At 44.4% G+C, this 17,006-nt stretch overlaps 1 protein-coding gene across 5 annotated transcripts in view; it reads right to left on the reverse strand.

The window, feature by feature from the left end:
- Window positions 1-236: 236 nt before the first annotated feature.
- The window catches only part of peak1 (pseudopodium-enriched atypical kinase 1), a 114,817-nt gene continuing 98,047 nt past the window's right edge, over window positions 237-17,006 (reverse strand). For all 5 annotated transcript variants that reach the window (XM_071203574.1, XM_034084498.1, XM_034084499.1 and 2 more), the window contains 3 exons: window positions 15,424-15,653; window positions 7,870-8,669; window positions 237-3,973 (listed from right to left, as the gene is read on the reverse strand). In XM_071203574.1, coding sequence (XP_071059675.1) covers window positions 2,636-3,973; window positions 7,870-8,669; window positions 15,424-15,653 — 2,368 coding nt within the window. In that variant the 3' untranslated portion in view covers window positions 237-2,635. The remainder of the gene's footprint in view (window positions 3,974-7,869; window positions 8,670-15,423; window positions 15,654-17,006) is intronic.

Genomic DNA, 17,006 nt, shown 5'->3' on the forward strand with positions numbered 1-17,006 from the left:
CCGGAGATATGGCCGCATTTTATAATAAACTTCCGTTGGGTCGCTTAAAAACAATTATCGCAAATCGAATCGCAATCACAATATTTATCAGAAAAATCGCAATTAGATTATTTCCCCAAATCGTGCAAACCTCCTTTATTTTACAATCGGTACTAAAACTCCAGTTATTCTCTACGACTACTAGAGGGGTAAATAAATCAAGCATACCACATAAGCAATAACACAATGGCACAAAGTGTATTTATAAAAACATATATTTATTGTTCTGTTACTGTTGGTTAACTTGATCAACAATAAATGGAGGCAGGCCAGGAGACAAACTGTACACATTTTAAAAGAAAGCCTTAGAGAGCTTCAGTTTTTCTGTTCAGTGGCAATCAACAATGCAAAGAGAGAGAGAGAGAGAAACAGCTGATGATGTCGGGTTGAATGGTGCGTTCAAAAGTCATTCTCCAGCCTCTTCCCAAAGTGGTTCATCTCCTAAGCTTTACACAGGGGTAAAAATACTGTACATTGTTCTGTATGTAAGGGGTTTGAAGAATAATATTTGTGTATGAATCCTCCGTGTAGGACAATGATTTCCCTCCCTTCAAAACAAGCGAAGAAAGTCAAGCTTTCAAAATGAATAAAATGATAATTAGACTCTCTAAAAGACAGAAATAGAGGTGCTCCGTACGCGACAAAATAGTGTGTGGATTAAAATAGATAAAGGTTATATATTTATACTATATATACTATATAAAGGCTTAAATCTCTAGATACAAGGACAGCCACCAGTGCTGTCCACACACACTCCTTAGTACACAAAACCTTTAAATGCAGCAACACACTCACACCTGCTTTGTCTCGTTTACGCTCCGTGGACCGTCTCGTACTGCCGTAAAAGGATCACAGGACATTTCAGGACACAAGCTAAAGAGCTGCAGATAACCAGAGAAAAGAACACAGAGTACAGATTACATGTGAATTAACGATGCAATGGAAGTGGAAGCAATGAGTTGTTTTCATGGTGGCTTGATAGGCTACTACCACTGACTCGAAGCTGAAAGGTACGGATCAATAACACCGAGCTCATTTAATTAAAGCAGAATGAATCCGTTGAGTGACAGGAAGTGAGCATCAATGCCGTCGTACAGTATTGGCAGGATGACAAGAAAGTGGACGGGGAACAAGGCAGGAGGAATGGAGGCGAGTCTCTCTCTCTTCAAGGCTGTGGATGATTCTTCTTCATGTGTGAAACTAAGTGGTTCAGCTGGAAGATGAGACCAGGTCCAAAAAAATGTCTGTTTCAGTCCACGCTGCAAAAACAAATCCAGTTCCTCAAATTCCCCCGGGAACTTTTATCACACTCTCCTGCACCCTCGCGTGGTCAGTCTCCACCGAGGACGTTCACACTGAATGTGCAAAATGTCACCTGTGAACGCAGAACCGTCCGAACACAACTTGACGAAAACAACGCAACAGACGAAGAAACGTTTTATCCGCAGTCCCTGAAACATCCCCGTCTCCCATCCACTGTAAGAAGTCCGGTTCACTTGCAGGACCTGGATCAGTTTATGTGCCACAGAACTAATGGAAGGTTAGTAAAAGACTGCTTGAAATGTTCTAATCTCCAAAGGAAATAAACACAAATAGTCATTGCACACACTCCGGCTAGAAAGCAAACTGACAGCCGAAGAACTTGTGTCCCATTTTCGCTTCAAAGTGTTTGAAACATAAGCCGAAATTAACTCTGTTAACCATAACGTGTGGCATGGAACAACATCATTCAACTCCACACTGGCTTTTGTAATCGTTTCACCGTAAAGAGTGACACTTTGAGTCACGGCTAAAACCCAATCTAGTTATTGTCATGTAAAAATGTGTCTAAGTATCTTTAAACTATCCAAGTGGATGATTTGTGGCAGATCTTTGGCTTCAGTGGTTTTTTTATTCGTCTAGAAAAATGATTTGATTCGTTTCCCCCCCCCAAATATGTTTAATCTGAAGTGTCTTCTCTTTATCTTCTTCTGAAAATTGTGTTTTGAAAATCTCATATCTCTGATGCTTTCTGAAGTCTCGATGATTACGATAGAGTTTTGACGTGTAACAATATAAAATCCCCACTTTATTCCATTTGATGGAGTGGAGACGGCTGCCATGCAAACTGTTTAAAATATCATGATATCTGTCGTCTTGAAGGACTGAAACATTTCAAAAAGTCCCTCACACATTTTCTAAATCTCTTCAATCTGGAACTTTTAGCGTTTGAACATTTGAGATGTGACGGGATAAAGCAACAGATGAAGTGATTAAAGAAGAGACGTCGCTGCCGGGAGCCAGAATGACGTCGACCTGCTAATAATGTTTCAGTTTGCTTTAGACAAGCACTTCATCTGCGGGACTCTGAACCGTCCCGCTGTTGCTAATGAGCGCTCAGAATAACCGTGATGGTGATGGATGTGAACGCCTCACTCTGTGGAGCGATGTGTTCATGAAGGCAACACAGACACACCCGGCCCAGGAGGTTTATGTGAGCACTGCAACAACAAAGCTGACTATACACTGACATCACACATTAGCCTGAGCAGAGGGGGCCACACGGGGGGGGGGGGAAGTTGGACCTGTTGCCATAGTAACAGCTGGCTGGAGGAGCTCAGAGTGGCTGCGTCGGGTGGAGGGTTTGTGTTTGATGGCTCTGGGACTGGGGATGGGGCTGCGGCTGCTGCAGGATGTGCACCACCCGGCTCAGCGTGTCCGTGGAGGCGAAGGCCAGGTACTGACAGCACAGCCAGTCCTCCAGGCTCACGCCGCACGCCGCGTCCAGAGAGCGCTCCGCAAACTTTATCATCATCAGCGTCCGCTTCAGGTCCAGCCAGTTCTGGAGGGTGGCCTCGCGCTGGCTGGAGGTCGCCCCGGACATGGGCCCCGAGCTGCTGCAGCCCAGCGCCTGGAACAGGTCCTCCCGGGGGCCCCAGAGCAGGCACTGCAGGCAGGCCCGGGCCTCCGACATGCGGATCCTCTCTGAGGGGTTGACGGTGAGCAGCAGGCGGGCGAGCTGCTGCAGGCCCTGAGAGTAGAGCGAGCGCACGGGCAGCGCGGGCAGGTCGGCCCACGTGTACTCTCGCTCCTTCAGCTCCGGCGTCTCCTCAAAGGGGTTCGGCCGGTGCAGCATCTCGTAGATGAGGATCCCCGTCTGGAACTCGTCACACTTGCGGTACTGAGTCGCTGTGACGATTTCCGGCGCGAGGCGTGATTGGTCGCGCAGCGTTCCGGGGTCGGAGGCCACGAGAGCCGTTTTCTGTTTGGCTTGAGAGAAGTTGCTGATGATGAGGCGGGCGGGGCAGGTGGCGTTGGCGGCGGCAGCAGTGACACCGGCGGGGGTCGCACCAGAACTGCTGCTCCCCCCCCCACTGCTGCTGCTGCTGTTGTTGTTGGGCTCCAGGGGGTCCGTATTCCAGGGGTTTCCAGGTTGGCAGTGCACCAGCAGCAGGTTCTCCAGCCGCAGGTCGCAGTGCGTCACGTGGTAAGGCTTCATGTGCTCCAGGCCAGAGCACAGCTGCAGCAGCAGGAGGCAGACCTGCCGCTCGTACAGCTCCGGGTTGTGGGTGTGTCGCGCCACGCCCTCCCGGACAAAGTCGGCCACCGTCTGGAAGGGCACCTCGCGGGTGATCACCACCACGCGGCTCCTCAGGCGGCCCACTGTGTTCATGTGACCCGCTGCTGGGGTTTCATCGAGTTTACCGCTTGGAGCTTTGGAGTCTGTTGTCTTTGCAACCCTCTCAATGTCTTTCTCTTTCTCCTTCACATCTTCCTCCTCATCCTCTTCCTCCTCCGTACCTTCCTCCTCCTCCCAGGGCAGCAGGCGGCCGGGCACATCAGCCAGGAAGTGTCCACAGTCCTGCTGGATGTTGAAGTGCACGGCCAGGCTCTGCCTCACTGCCAGGCTGTGGAAGAACTGCTGCTGGGTCTCCTTCACTTTGCTCCGACAGATCTGCAGAAATAAACATAATGACAACGTTTTAATATATGTAAGGTTTGAGCTGTAAAACCTCTCATGATGAAGATATAGGAGAAATACAATTTACCAAACTACCAATACTGATATTAAAGATATGTTGTATTAGTCTAGTTGCCTAATGATCCAATGAAAGGACAAAAAATAGACCCTACTTCAAAGTGTGTCTCCACAGCCGGATACGTATTATTACCGTGTGCCATCGAGCTCCATTGTTGTCCAATAACGATAAAAAGTGCACTAATGAGCCACACTGTTGCACTGGGTATCATTTTCCTTTATTACCATGAACACAGGCACTGTCCTTTATTCAGTCAGTCGCACACACACCTCCCTTCTCACTGCAATTATCCCTCGAGCACTGAATGTGTACAAATACTCCGGAAAAAATAGTCCCAGACAAATTCCTTCTCTCTAAGGGGTGTCTTCTGAAATAAACAGCTGCTCTGGAGAATTATTACAATTGAAAATAAAATGACATTCATATTTTGCACCAGTTTTAAAGATTCACATCTTCACTAAATGTACATGCTGGCGTTGAGAGCCACAGAGTAAGGTGGTCGGAGAACTGAGGGTTAAGATACATAAGGACATTTACTTTTTTTTATGATGAACAATAATTTAATTTGATAGATGTTTCTGCATGGAAATGTTTCATTTCCAAGCACCTCTGCAATCACTATAGATCTTTCATTCCAAATACAATCAGAATGAATAGAAATGGCCTCGCAGGGAGACAACACCAGGGAACGAATACACAATGCAAGCCGAGAATGCACAGTAAGTGTGAAACCAAATCTTTTCTAGGTTTTAAAACTCTCCGTCCTGCTCCGATTCTCTGGAGCATTTCCGCACATAATATTTAAAGCGGAGCGTAGCATGGAGCAGAGTTCAGGCTGTCACCACCGCGTCTGTCTGGAGCTCAGTGACAGTCAGCAGCTCTCCGTGTGTCTGCACTGTGATCACAGCACAGAGGAGAGGAGTGACGATCGTCTCTGCACACGTCACTACATTTACTAAAATACCAGCAGAGCGGGAAAAGTCATGAGATGTTACTAAGATAGTTTCGGCTGAACAGTGAGAGTTATTTTTAGTAATGATCTTATTCACACTTTAACTTGAGCACAAGATACGCTTCACTTTAATTTAAGCACACATTGGAATGACTACAATATGATTGAAATAGATGTTTAGATTCAGAGTACGAATCTGTGGGGCCAAAAGAAAATGAATCTAATGAGAGCAGCTTTAATATTAATTAGAGCTATTATTTCTGATGCTGTGTAGTGCTAATGGTGGCATTGTGTGTCTGTGAAGTGTGAAGGTGCACTGCATGGTCATTTGTTTATATATTTGAAAATGTATTAATTTCCCCAAAAATGGTTTATCTAAAAATCGAATCGTATTTTGCAATGGGACTGCTATAGAAAAGCAGTGATGGGGCATGGATGGATTAGGACCTTTCTCTTCCAAACACACTAACGCTTTAGGAATGTGCATGTTTACTGATGTTTGTTCAGACATGTTGGCTCCGAGGCTCCGGCTGTCTCCTGATGACGCTTAAGGACAAATATGTACATTTTTCGTCGATTATATATCAGATTTTCTAAGCAGTATTCCTGATTGTAACACTATGGTTAAAGGTGGGGTAGGTAAGTTTCAGAAACCGGCTCGAGATACACTTTTTGTTATATTCCATGGAATGCTCTTAATATCCCGATAGCAATGAATATCTTAAGTGCTTTGACAAAAAATCCATAAAAATGTTTCATCTGGAGAAGCCGTAATACTGTAAAAAGTACAACCAATCCGTTTAGGCGGCCCGGCTAAAATAACTGGATGGCCTACCTGCCTGTCAGCCTTCCATCGGGGCACAAACTTATCTCGTGCCCTCATTGGTCATGTGCGCGTTCGTGTGTGTTGGAGGAGGGGCTCTGTGAGGAAGTGGCAGATTTTCTCCGGTTGTGTATTTTCAAATTCTAGCGATCTCGAGCCGGTTTCTCAAACTTACCTACCCCACCTTTAACGGGTAATCCTTTTACTTGACTGATTCCTTAACGCTGACATTTCAGAGATACTTGAAAGTACACTGACTCACGTGCTGAATTCCACTCAGATGTGCTAAAAGTGGATTATGAATAATTAGCACAGCATTAAAAATGTAATTTGCAGAAGGATCAACTTCACTTGGGGTGTGAAAGACGGCAGGCGGAGGAGCACCTTAAAGTAGTGAGATGGGGAAGGATTAATTGGGAGGCTCGGACCAGTATGCTGCTCCTGGTTGCCTCTTTTATGGATGAGCATCATAAAAGAACAAGACTTTCTCTTGAAGGTCTGCTGATAATAGGGAGGCTTTGAAGTGCTGTGGGGCGCAGATCGCTTGGTGTACATTATGCAAACACACACACACACACACACACACACACACACACACACACACACACACACACACACACACACACACACACACACACACACACACACACACACACACACACACACACACACACACACACACACACACACACACACACACACACACACACACACACACACACACACACACACACACACACACACACACACACACACACACACACACACACACACACACACACACACACACACACACACACACACACACACACACACACACAATTGTACAAGGTTATGCCCTGAAGGCTCGAAGCTTAAGTGCCAATATTTCCGCACAAACATTTTCCTCCACCTTCGATTAAGCGAGTGGGAGGAGATTCCTCGACACAAAAACAAAATACAAGGATCCATTGTGTCCAAGGCAACTGGAGAAACGTCCAGACTCCCATCTTATCTCAACGCAGGGAGAAAGCAAAAGCCAAATACCAAAAAAGCACACGCTAATGAATTCAAACTAAAAAAAGCCGTTTCTTACATGATTTAGTCTGGCCTAAAGCAAGAAGATGTATATGATTGCAAAATAAAACTGCTTTGATGGGAAAGTGGGACAAAGTATACGTTAGTTAAGTTGTGTTTTCAATAGTATGTGTAGTTGAACGCTGTAGTAATACGCAGTAATGGTACTTTCGGGCATCAGGCCGTACCATGAACTGGACAAAATCAACTCTAAATCTTTAAGTTATTTTCACATCGAGTGGTTTTACATTGAAACATTATTATAATTAGGTTTATTATTGATTAATATGCTAATGGTTTCCTTGATTAATGATTGGCTTATGAAATGTTAAAACATAGTGCAATTACAATGTTATAAAACGGAAACAAGTCAATCCTTTCATTTGATTATCTGGAGCAAGTCAATGAAACCTACACCAACATAGTTCCGTCATCGTGTAAGGGATGCTATGTCACTAGAAGACGTGTTATTGTCGCAGTGACGCAGAATGTATCTGCTAAATAAACACATGATGTGGATTCTATTAGATTAAAGTTGGCAGGAGAAGTGAGCATGAGTCTGTATAATGACATTGCAGTAAACACTGGACTTTAAGACAATCTAGAAAGGCCTCGAGGCTAGAGGAAGCATTGAAGCTTCATAGTATACCAGCATTACACTGTGAATCAAACCGGACAGAGTCGGTCTTAATGTTGTTGCCGGGCAGAATAAACTGATTTATAATTGCATTGTGAAGCACCTTGAGGTGACGTTGTTTTTAAAGTGTGCCATCGTGTGTATGAGGCTCACTGGCAGTGAATGTAGGGGATTACTTTAGTCGTTGTTATTGTTTGTTTGTGTTCTTTGTAATGATTTGTTCTCTTTGTACAGAACACCGTCTCATTTGTTTGCATACATGTATGCATACATGTTGCTTTCCATCTCTAAATGACAAACATATTATATTATTATTATATTATAAACAGGTCGGATATCTCACCTTGATGGCGTAGTTGACCAGTGGGTCCTTGGCGTAGGAGGCGGTGTAGTACACAGCGTCCCCCGCCTCGCAGCAGGGTCTCCCGGTGGTCAGCCTGAAGTGAGACCAGCTGTCGGTACCGAATCTCAAGTGGTCCTTCTGACCGGCCATGAAGCGGTCCTCGCACTTTGCTGAGAGCTTCCTCAGTGTGTCCGTGTGGAGCCCCCGGATCCTCCCCACCACCTCGTCCCAGCTGTCCAACCCCCGGTACAGAGCGGGTCTCTGGGCTTTGGAGCCTCCGGCAGCAGCAGCGCCTCGACCCGCTGAACGACCCCTCCCGGCCAGAGACTCCGTGCTCAGATAGGCCCTCCTCTCTCTGCTCGTCGTGGCGCTGGGTGCAGCAGGCGCAGGTTGAGGAACCAGAGAGGACACGCTGTTAGTGGGGCGGACTTTGTTAGTAGCAGCTGATCTCTCCAGAGAGTCCCCGCTCTCCTGGTCGTGGACGCGGTGAGGCTCGGAGCTGAGGGAGGAGCTCTGGCTGGCCGTCTCCCACGTGGAGTCCAGGTCGTAGATGGGGTTGGCCACACTCAGGTTGGTGCCCCCAGGGCGAGCCTCAGCCCGGGCTCTCAGGACAGAGTCTTTGCCGGCGAGGTTGGGTTCGGTATTGGAGCGAGGAACGTTCTTCTTAGGCAGAGGGGGTGGTGTTGCCTTCAGGGCCGGCTGGTCAGCAAGGCTGTCCAGATCGATGGAGGCTAACGTATCGTTGGATGCTTTGATGTTTCGGGGTTGTTTCAGTGGGATCATGTTTGCTCTGGATTGACCTACAGGAAAGAAAGATAACAACATGTTTATTGGATGAACAAGAATCAGTCCAATTCAGAATGCTGAAACCAAAGTGCACGACACATGGCAGTTTGAAACAGCAGGAGATACAGCTTTAATTCATCTGATGTATCGTTAATACATTTAGATAATGTAATGACCGCTTAGGCAGCTTGCGTTGGTGGAAAGTAACATACTGTGATTAGTGAACAGAAAAGTACATTTATTTCCACATTGGACATGGGTACAATTTACTTACTTAGTACTTGGACATATATACACTTATGTATTACCAGTTTATGCTACTTTACATTATTGCTCCACAATATTACTCAGGGGAATATTGTGCTTTTACTTCACTGCATTTCTCTCAAATCAATATTTTTCATGGCAGCTTCAGCAATTAAATCACCATTATTACCGTTATTAGTGGCATAAAAATATTCACTGAATAAATATTGGTTCAAAAAGGCAAACGTTTCAGGATCTAAAAGGTTGCCGTCAAAACTGAATAAATTGGATATGTTAATACATTTTTTGGACCAAATGTGAATAACTGAATGTCACCTTCCAAAAGACAGATCAGACGTCTGAACAGCTGAACGTATAACAACGACACTGAATGTATCCTACTCTCTTTTGCCACCAGTATTCCCCTGCCTGCCACATGGTGCTTCCAGCCGCCCTCTGGCTCGCTGCCTCTTACAGACGAGAGGCTGGCACAAGGATTTATGCTGCGGCACGTGAGAGAACTAATGGCCTTGAGGAAAATCCAAGCCAGAGAGCAGGACAGCTGGGCTCAAGTCGCCCCTCCAAGCGTCCAGCTGCTCAATCTGCAGTTGTGTTCGGCAGCGAGGCTTAAAGAGGCAGCGCAGAGCGCATCCATCAGTGACCTTATTTTTCTGGGCTGGTGGTGGGAGGGAAGTGAAGGGTTGAGGGGTTGATTAGACTCCCTCCATGTTCTCTTGAGTCAAGGACCACAGAGGCAGATGTGTCAGAGACAAGCTGCAATATGAAAAGATCAGACGGAGCCGTGCCACTTGCATTGTGGGAATATAACAGCCTCATAGTTTTAATTGAGCGGGTGTACGAGGTCACAGACAGCCCCACTGCACATCTTTAAACTCACCAGGGAGTACCCCAGTTTCTAGGAGGATCACCATGAGAGGCTGCCGAGTGTTTTAAGATGTCTTTCAAAGTCACATCTTTTGCCAAATGATCCTCCATCCCTACGATGAAGGCATTTCGTCCAACAAATGCCTTTCAGAGATTCTTGTTAAACGCTAGGAGTGACTCATCACGTGTGCTTGACGCTGACATCATTTTTAAGAAAGCAGACGGAGCCTTAAGAAAGAGCAGTCGGGATAAAGTAAATGAGTCTTGGTAATCCTCCCTGGAACGGGTGTATTTAATGTGCAGTAATCCATCCAAGGAACAACCTCCCTCCTCAAGTCAGAGGCAACTTCTGTGGCAGCAGTGAGGCTGTAACTGAAGGCCAGCAGACTAACTCAGTTTGTGAATGTGAACAAGGAATACTTTAATGTTCAGAAATAAACAACCTGCTGGGGGGACAGAAAACCCCACATGGGTAAGTAATGTGCTAATTATTTTTTCAATTGCTCTATCAATATATAGTTTAGTCTGTTATCTTTCAATTTGATATAAAAACAATGGGCATTCAAATAGTTTTCAGAGCCTGAATTGGACGTCTTCACATTTATTTTCCTCTTATTTTCCTTTATACTGAATAAATAGTTGGGAAGTATTCTCCCATTACCAAACATTATCAAACGGTGTTCCATTATTTATATTTCAATACACTTTTCATTGTAATCCTTAGGGGTGTAACAAAGGGCATTGAAACATAATACAAAAGGCTCTTAGCTTCATCTTAATCCAATCCATTTTATTTCTTTTTTTGTGACCAACTTTTTTTTTTTTTTTTTTTTTTGCCCTCACAAAAGGGACTAATACAGATACAAATGATATAGACAATATAAAAAGAAAAAGAAAAAAATATACATTTTATTTCTATAGCACATTTAAACAAAGTGCTGTACATCAATAACTGTATAAAAACATAGTATATAAATACATAAAAACAGACGGGACATGAAACAAATGTAAAACACGAGACAATGAAACCAGATCAGAAGCCACAGACTGAGAAACTCTCCTACATGACGTAAAAACAATACAAAGCACTAGTAAGATAAAAGCACACGTGTCACCTGGCCTGTAAAAGCCAGGGGAAAGAAGTGGGTTTTTAAACGAGATTTAAAAACAGGCAGAGTCGGAGCAAGTCTAACCTGGAGGGGCAATTCGTTCCATAACTTTAGAGCTGCAACAGCAAAGGCTCCGTCTCCTCGCTGCTTTAACCTCGATGTTGGGACGACCAGAAGGAGTCTGTCAGCAGACCTCAGCGACCGTGTGGGTGTGGATGGTTTTAAAAGATCTGCCAGGTACGGTGGGGCTAAACCGTTTAGGGCTTTGTATGCGAACAGTAACATTTTTTATTGGATTCTAAAACAGACTGGTAGCCAGTGTAACGAGGCGAGTACAGGCGTAATATGTTCACGCCTGCCTGTCCTTGTAAGGAGGCGCGCAGCAGCATTCTGGACCAGCTGTAGGCGTGACAGGGAAGCCTTGGTTACTCCGATATACAGAGCATTGCAGTAATCCAGTTTAGTGGATATTTCAGTTTAGTGGATATTTCATTAAGGAACTTAGTTTAGTGGATATTTCATAAAGGAACATGAAATCTAACCTGGTATCCAATCTTTGATAAATTAGACGGTGTAACATATGAAGCATCCTAAAAAGCAAAAACCTCAAAATAGTGTTGCGCAGTAATTGAAACAGAAAACAACGTCATTATTTTCAATTTACAACACAGGGATGCTCAACTGAACTTCTGACCTGTGTCCTTCTTCTCCATGGGATAACAGAGTGTCAAAACCTCTCCAGAATCTTATCCGGATTAAAAGGATGATTGTATTTTCTTCTCCTCGTGATCAAAAGCCTTAAGTGTCTGAAACAACTCCTTCTCCTTTGCTTTCTATTACCTTAATCCAAATCTGAAAAACGCAAATTGCTATATATAGAAATTCCAGTTTTGAAGACAATCCGTTTGCAACTCTCGAGCACAAATATAATGATAAGCAGACGAAGGAACTTGTTGCCGTAGCCGAGTGATTACTGTTCAGTCCTCATGGTTCAAAAACGCGATGCAGGAGGTGGGTAGAATAAAGAAGAAAAGAGAGGAGAAAGGAAGGAGGGGGTGGCTCGAGATGGTAGAAGTGAGAGAAGTGACAGAGAAAGAGAAATATAAATAGGCAAGGGGGTGAGCAGGAAGAAAACAGACACACAAAGGGGACAGCTGGTGAAAGAGATGATTACTGAAAGATAAGGAGGAAAAACGAGCCTACCTCAAGTCCACTAATGCCTCAAAGCCTTAAGGTGAGTTAAGGTGTTTAAGCAGAGCTTCCATCTCTGAGAATGTGCTGGTGCCAACAGGCTCAGCGCTCCCTCCGATACTGGAGATGTGTCTGTGAGCGAGGCAGCGAGCGCTCTGCCTCCTACTGCTCTGATTAAAACACCAGTGTGGGTATACTGAGAGAGAGACTCTAAGAGGATGTGAGTCTCTACTGAAATGAGCAAACTGAGTATTACTGGAGAAGCACGTGCACGGCAGAGCGCGAGGCAAATCACTAGTTTTAGTGCTCATCTGACAATAGACGCAATTGGAAACTCCAATCCCACTCAGAGACATGGTTGTCAGTCTGAAAGGCCACACACACTACGGTGACAATGTGTAGTGTTACTGAACAACGCTTGAAAGCCCTCCTGCCACGTTCCTTATTAGCAACACGAAGAAGAGTACAATCAGGCTGCAGGCGGCTCATTAGAACTCGTCCAGAGAGCTTTTAACATATTCAAAATATGTCCACCAGAAGAGCCAGAGTGCACTCAGATTCACAATCCCTTCATAAAAGCCACATATATTTTAAAATCTCACAAACATGAGGGACCTTAGTTAGTACTGTATCTGCTCCACAAACCCACACTATCCACTTTCCACGTCCATGTCTTCTCACCACCACTTCATCCAAGCGAAGTTCTTTCACCAAAAAAAGGTTGATGTGTTAAGTGGGCAGCCATGTTTGACAGCGGTGTCAAAAATAGCTGCTCCTTCTGTCTTTGCTTCAAAAAGCCTGCACATCAAAGTCTGGTCCTCAGCTGCCGACAAAGTCTAATGGCGAAATGTCACGTCGACTGTCGACTCGTCACAAGCAGGCCCCCAAACAGACAACATAATGGAGGAACTTTGTTGTCATGGTATTTCAGGAATGTGATGCTGCAGTCCACAATAGGAACAATCTGAACATTGCTGTCTTGCTCGACATTCGGGGGTGGTGGGCTTAAAGAAATGCCTTGTCAGACCAAGCCATTAGGAATGTCAGGAACAAAGACAGGATAATAATTAGTCTGAGGCTAAAAGCTTTCATGACACTAATAGCAGTACCGTGGTCAGTCATGCAATACGTGCTGTTGCAATGTGGCTAATAGTGCAGCCCTGATTCCAAAGCTTCAATCATCCCAAATGGTTCTGATCTTAAGAATTAGGAACTAATCTCACGGCAGACATGTTGTACACCCTTAATACACACACAATATTTTGAAGTATTCTAGATCCAAAGTCACGGGATGGATGTGTTGAGATCTAGAGCTCAGCAGGGAATACATTATGACTCGTCACTTGTGGAGGTGCAGATGCTGAAGAAAAGTATCATTAGCCCGTTAGCAGTGAAGTGAACTGCCAAGTGTGCGGGGAGACATATTCTTGCAAAATGCACCCGCTGACTAAAGCAAGTCTTACAGAAACGGCAAACAGAGAATCTGTAAGGAGAAATGTGGTGCTTTCAAAAATAATCTGTGCTCAGTTTCAAAAGTCGTTTTTATCTTTTAAAGACCTGGAAAGGGTTGTTAACGCCTTTGTGACCTCAAGACCGGACTATTGTAACGCTCTGTGTGTGGGTGTGGACCAGGCATCAATTAAACGCCTGCAGCTCGTCCAAAACGCAGCTGCACGTCTCCTGACTGGCCACAAAAAGCGTGACCACATCACCCCAATTCTGGCCTCACTACGCTGGCTTCCAGTTCGGTTCAGAATTGATTTTAAAATCCTTTTATTTGTTTTCAAAGCCCTAAATGGGCTGGCTCCGGCCTATGTAGCTGAACTCCTCCAGCGCTACACCCCAGGCAGAGCCTCAAGATCTGCTGACCAGCTGCTGCTGGTAGTGCCTAAGACCGGGCTCAAACCCGAGGGCACCGAGCCTTCGCAGCAGCTGGCCCCAGGCTCTGGAACACTCTTCCCCTCCATGTGAGGTCGGCCCAGACCCGGGCTTTTAAATCCACACTGAAGACACACTACTTCTCTCTGGCCTTGTGGTTAGAGTGGGGTCACGACTCCTGACTGTTCCATGTGTTGCTTTATCTGTTGTGATTTATTGTCTTTCATTGTGATCAGGGATGTCCCGATCACCTTTTTTTGCTCCCGATCCGATTCTGATCATTTGATTTTGACAATCTGCCGATACCGATTTTTCCCGATCCGATCTTTATGCAATGCATTAAGAGAAAACCAAGGTAACAGATAACGGCTGGTCATCCAACGCGATGAGTTCAGCTATCTTGGCTGTTATTGTTTGGCCTTTTCACTGTTCTGGGGCAGTTTCTCTTTCCTTTTAAAAGTCTCTGAAAGTGTCGGTTGCTTCAGTGCCGTTACCCGAGTGGCCACTGTGTACTCGTCGTGTTGTTGTTGGTGTTTGTTTCTCAGGCGGCGTATTAGATTGGTCGTGTTGAAAGTAGCTCTGTTCTTTCCACCACGCGGAACCTCCGCCTTGCAAACATTGCATCTGGCTGTTACACTGCCTTCGCTTTCAATTTTATAATACTTCCAAACTCCTGACATTTTCTCTGTCCGACTCCCGAGTCACCAGCTGAACGTAGCCTCTCGTTAGCTTACTGCTACTATTAGACACTGCGCCCACTCTGTTGCCAGATTTCAGAGAAATAAGCAACCAGGTCTGAAAACAAAGGCCTCAGGATGACTTTAAGACGTGAACATGGTCATTGTTGTTTTGTAACATTAAATAAAAAAATATATATATATTTGATAAAAAAAAAAAAAAATGTAATCCCGATTCCGATCTTTTGAAAATCACGTGATCGGCTCCGATCCCCGATCACGTGATCGGATCGGGACATCTCTAATTGTGATGTAATGTGTTTTTATGTGTTAAATTACATGTACAGCACTTTGGCTCGACCAAAATCGTTTTTAAATGTGCTCTACAAATAAAATTTGATTTGATTTTAAAATATACAAATCAATACAACAATCTAACGTGAATTGGACTATGGGGTCTAACTACATAACTTTTGTTCAATGCTCTGAAGAGTGTGGTGAAGATAATTGCTGTAAATAACAAATACATAAACACTATGTGCAAGCATTATGACTTTAATTTGTTTAAAATCAGTAAACTTGTAAAGTAGTGGCTGTATGTCATTTCTTTGAGAGGGTAGTCCTAAGCAAAACAAATGAGTTTTTTGAACAATAAGAGCTTGGAGACTTTGGGGTCCCCGTATCTACACAGCCCTGTACGCGTGCTATGTTAAAACCATGCTTTAATGTGTACGATACACCAGTTAAAACCCAACAGTTCATACGTGACGTGTTCTTCTTACCCAGGTTGCTGTATGTGGCGCTGCAATGGCTGGAGGCGGGCGAGTGATTCCCGTCGTCCTCGGGCTCTCCGAGGCTGGCACTGCCCTCGCTGGCTGAGGCTGCCGTGGAGACCTGGTGGGCCGGACCCTCCTCTCCCTCCCCGAGCAGCAGCCCCGGATTCACTTTGGCAGGCAGGGAGGCGCCCGGCCCCCCCCCGTCCCTGGCAGTGCTGCCACTGACTGGTACCTGGCTGCAGATGAGAGAGACAGGAATGGCTCCTTTAGTTATAAAGAACAGCTGGATTAAACTAGTATTGCTTTCCTTCTTACCGTGTTCGTGATCTATGATATTTTCCTGGGCTGCACAATTATTTGAAATGTTATCGACTAAGCAATATTGACTTAAAGGTCCCCTGTTATTCTGTTTTTCATCAATATATTACAGGTCTCAGTTATATACAAAACTCGTCTCTGAAGTGTTTCGCTCCAAACACCAAACAGATCTTTGCAGCATTACCCATAATCCCCTCTGTTTCAGAGATGTTTCAAAAGTGCTGATTCTCTGTGTTACTTTAGATAATAATAATAATAGATTTATTTTGTTAGCGCTTTTACAGGTGCTCAAAGACGCTTTACAGATATAGTGAAAAGAAAAGAAAGGAACAACAAATAAATATATAGCTAAAGTCAAATCATATAAAAACACATTGAAGAGGTGAGTTTTCTTTGAGTTTCTTTAGATGAAAGTAAGGAGCCCCTCCCCACGCCCCTCTGAGAGATATTTGGTTACACAGGGGGGGGGTTACCTTGGTTGGTGATTGGCTAATGGTCACACAAGCCAAAATATCGTTATGACATCATAAAGTGGCCCAAATCTGATCAGCTCATTTTCAGACAGGTTTTTATAGAAATAGATCAGGACAAAAAGAGAGAGAATCTTTGTTCCTGAAACTTTCAGAGTCTCTTTACGCAGAGGCGACACATGGTGATGTAGAGGAGACATGAACAAGTGGATTTTGCATAATAGGTGACCTTTAATAGTGCAATATAAGGAGGCTAAAGATCTATCAAAGACCTTTTGGAATGAAGGATTTTGGAGCTGTAGAGAATTCTAGGCCTATAAATCACATTCTACAGACTTCACACAATATAATTTCTCCTTGTATTTTCTATGATAAAAAGAATGCAATAAATGATCAATCCCTGAATTTGTTATTTTTTAAAACTGATTGAGTTTGTTCATCTTTCTGTTGGTGATCGGGTTCAATTTGACATTAAATATCTGCGAAAACAAATAAAAACAGAACAAAGTGAAAACACTAAGCTCTTATGCTGAGCCAGTAATGTTGATGGATGAACAACGAGATGCTATTGAAGACAGCTGTGGTTGGCGTTCATTTAGCCTAAGACTTCACTTCATCAGCTCAAGTGTTTCTTCTCAGAAAGTGAATTAGATCAGTCACGGCTCTAATGGGCGGCTTCTGAAGCTCGGGTGTGCGTTATAGGAAACACAACACTGTTTTGAAAACCAATCTGCGACAAAGGGTCTCTTTGATTTGCGTTTAAAGCGGTGGGAAACGTTTAACCTGTCACAGTAGATGGTT

The sequence above is a fragment of the Pseudochaenichthys georgianus genome, chromosome 6 (assembly GCF_902827115.2).
Source record: "Pseudochaenichthys georgianus chromosome 6, fPseGeo1.2, whole genome shotgun sequence".
Taxonomy (NCBI): domain Eukaryota; kingdom Metazoa; phylum Chordata; class Actinopteri; order Perciformes; family Channichthyidae; genus Pseudochaenichthys; species Pseudochaenichthys georgianus.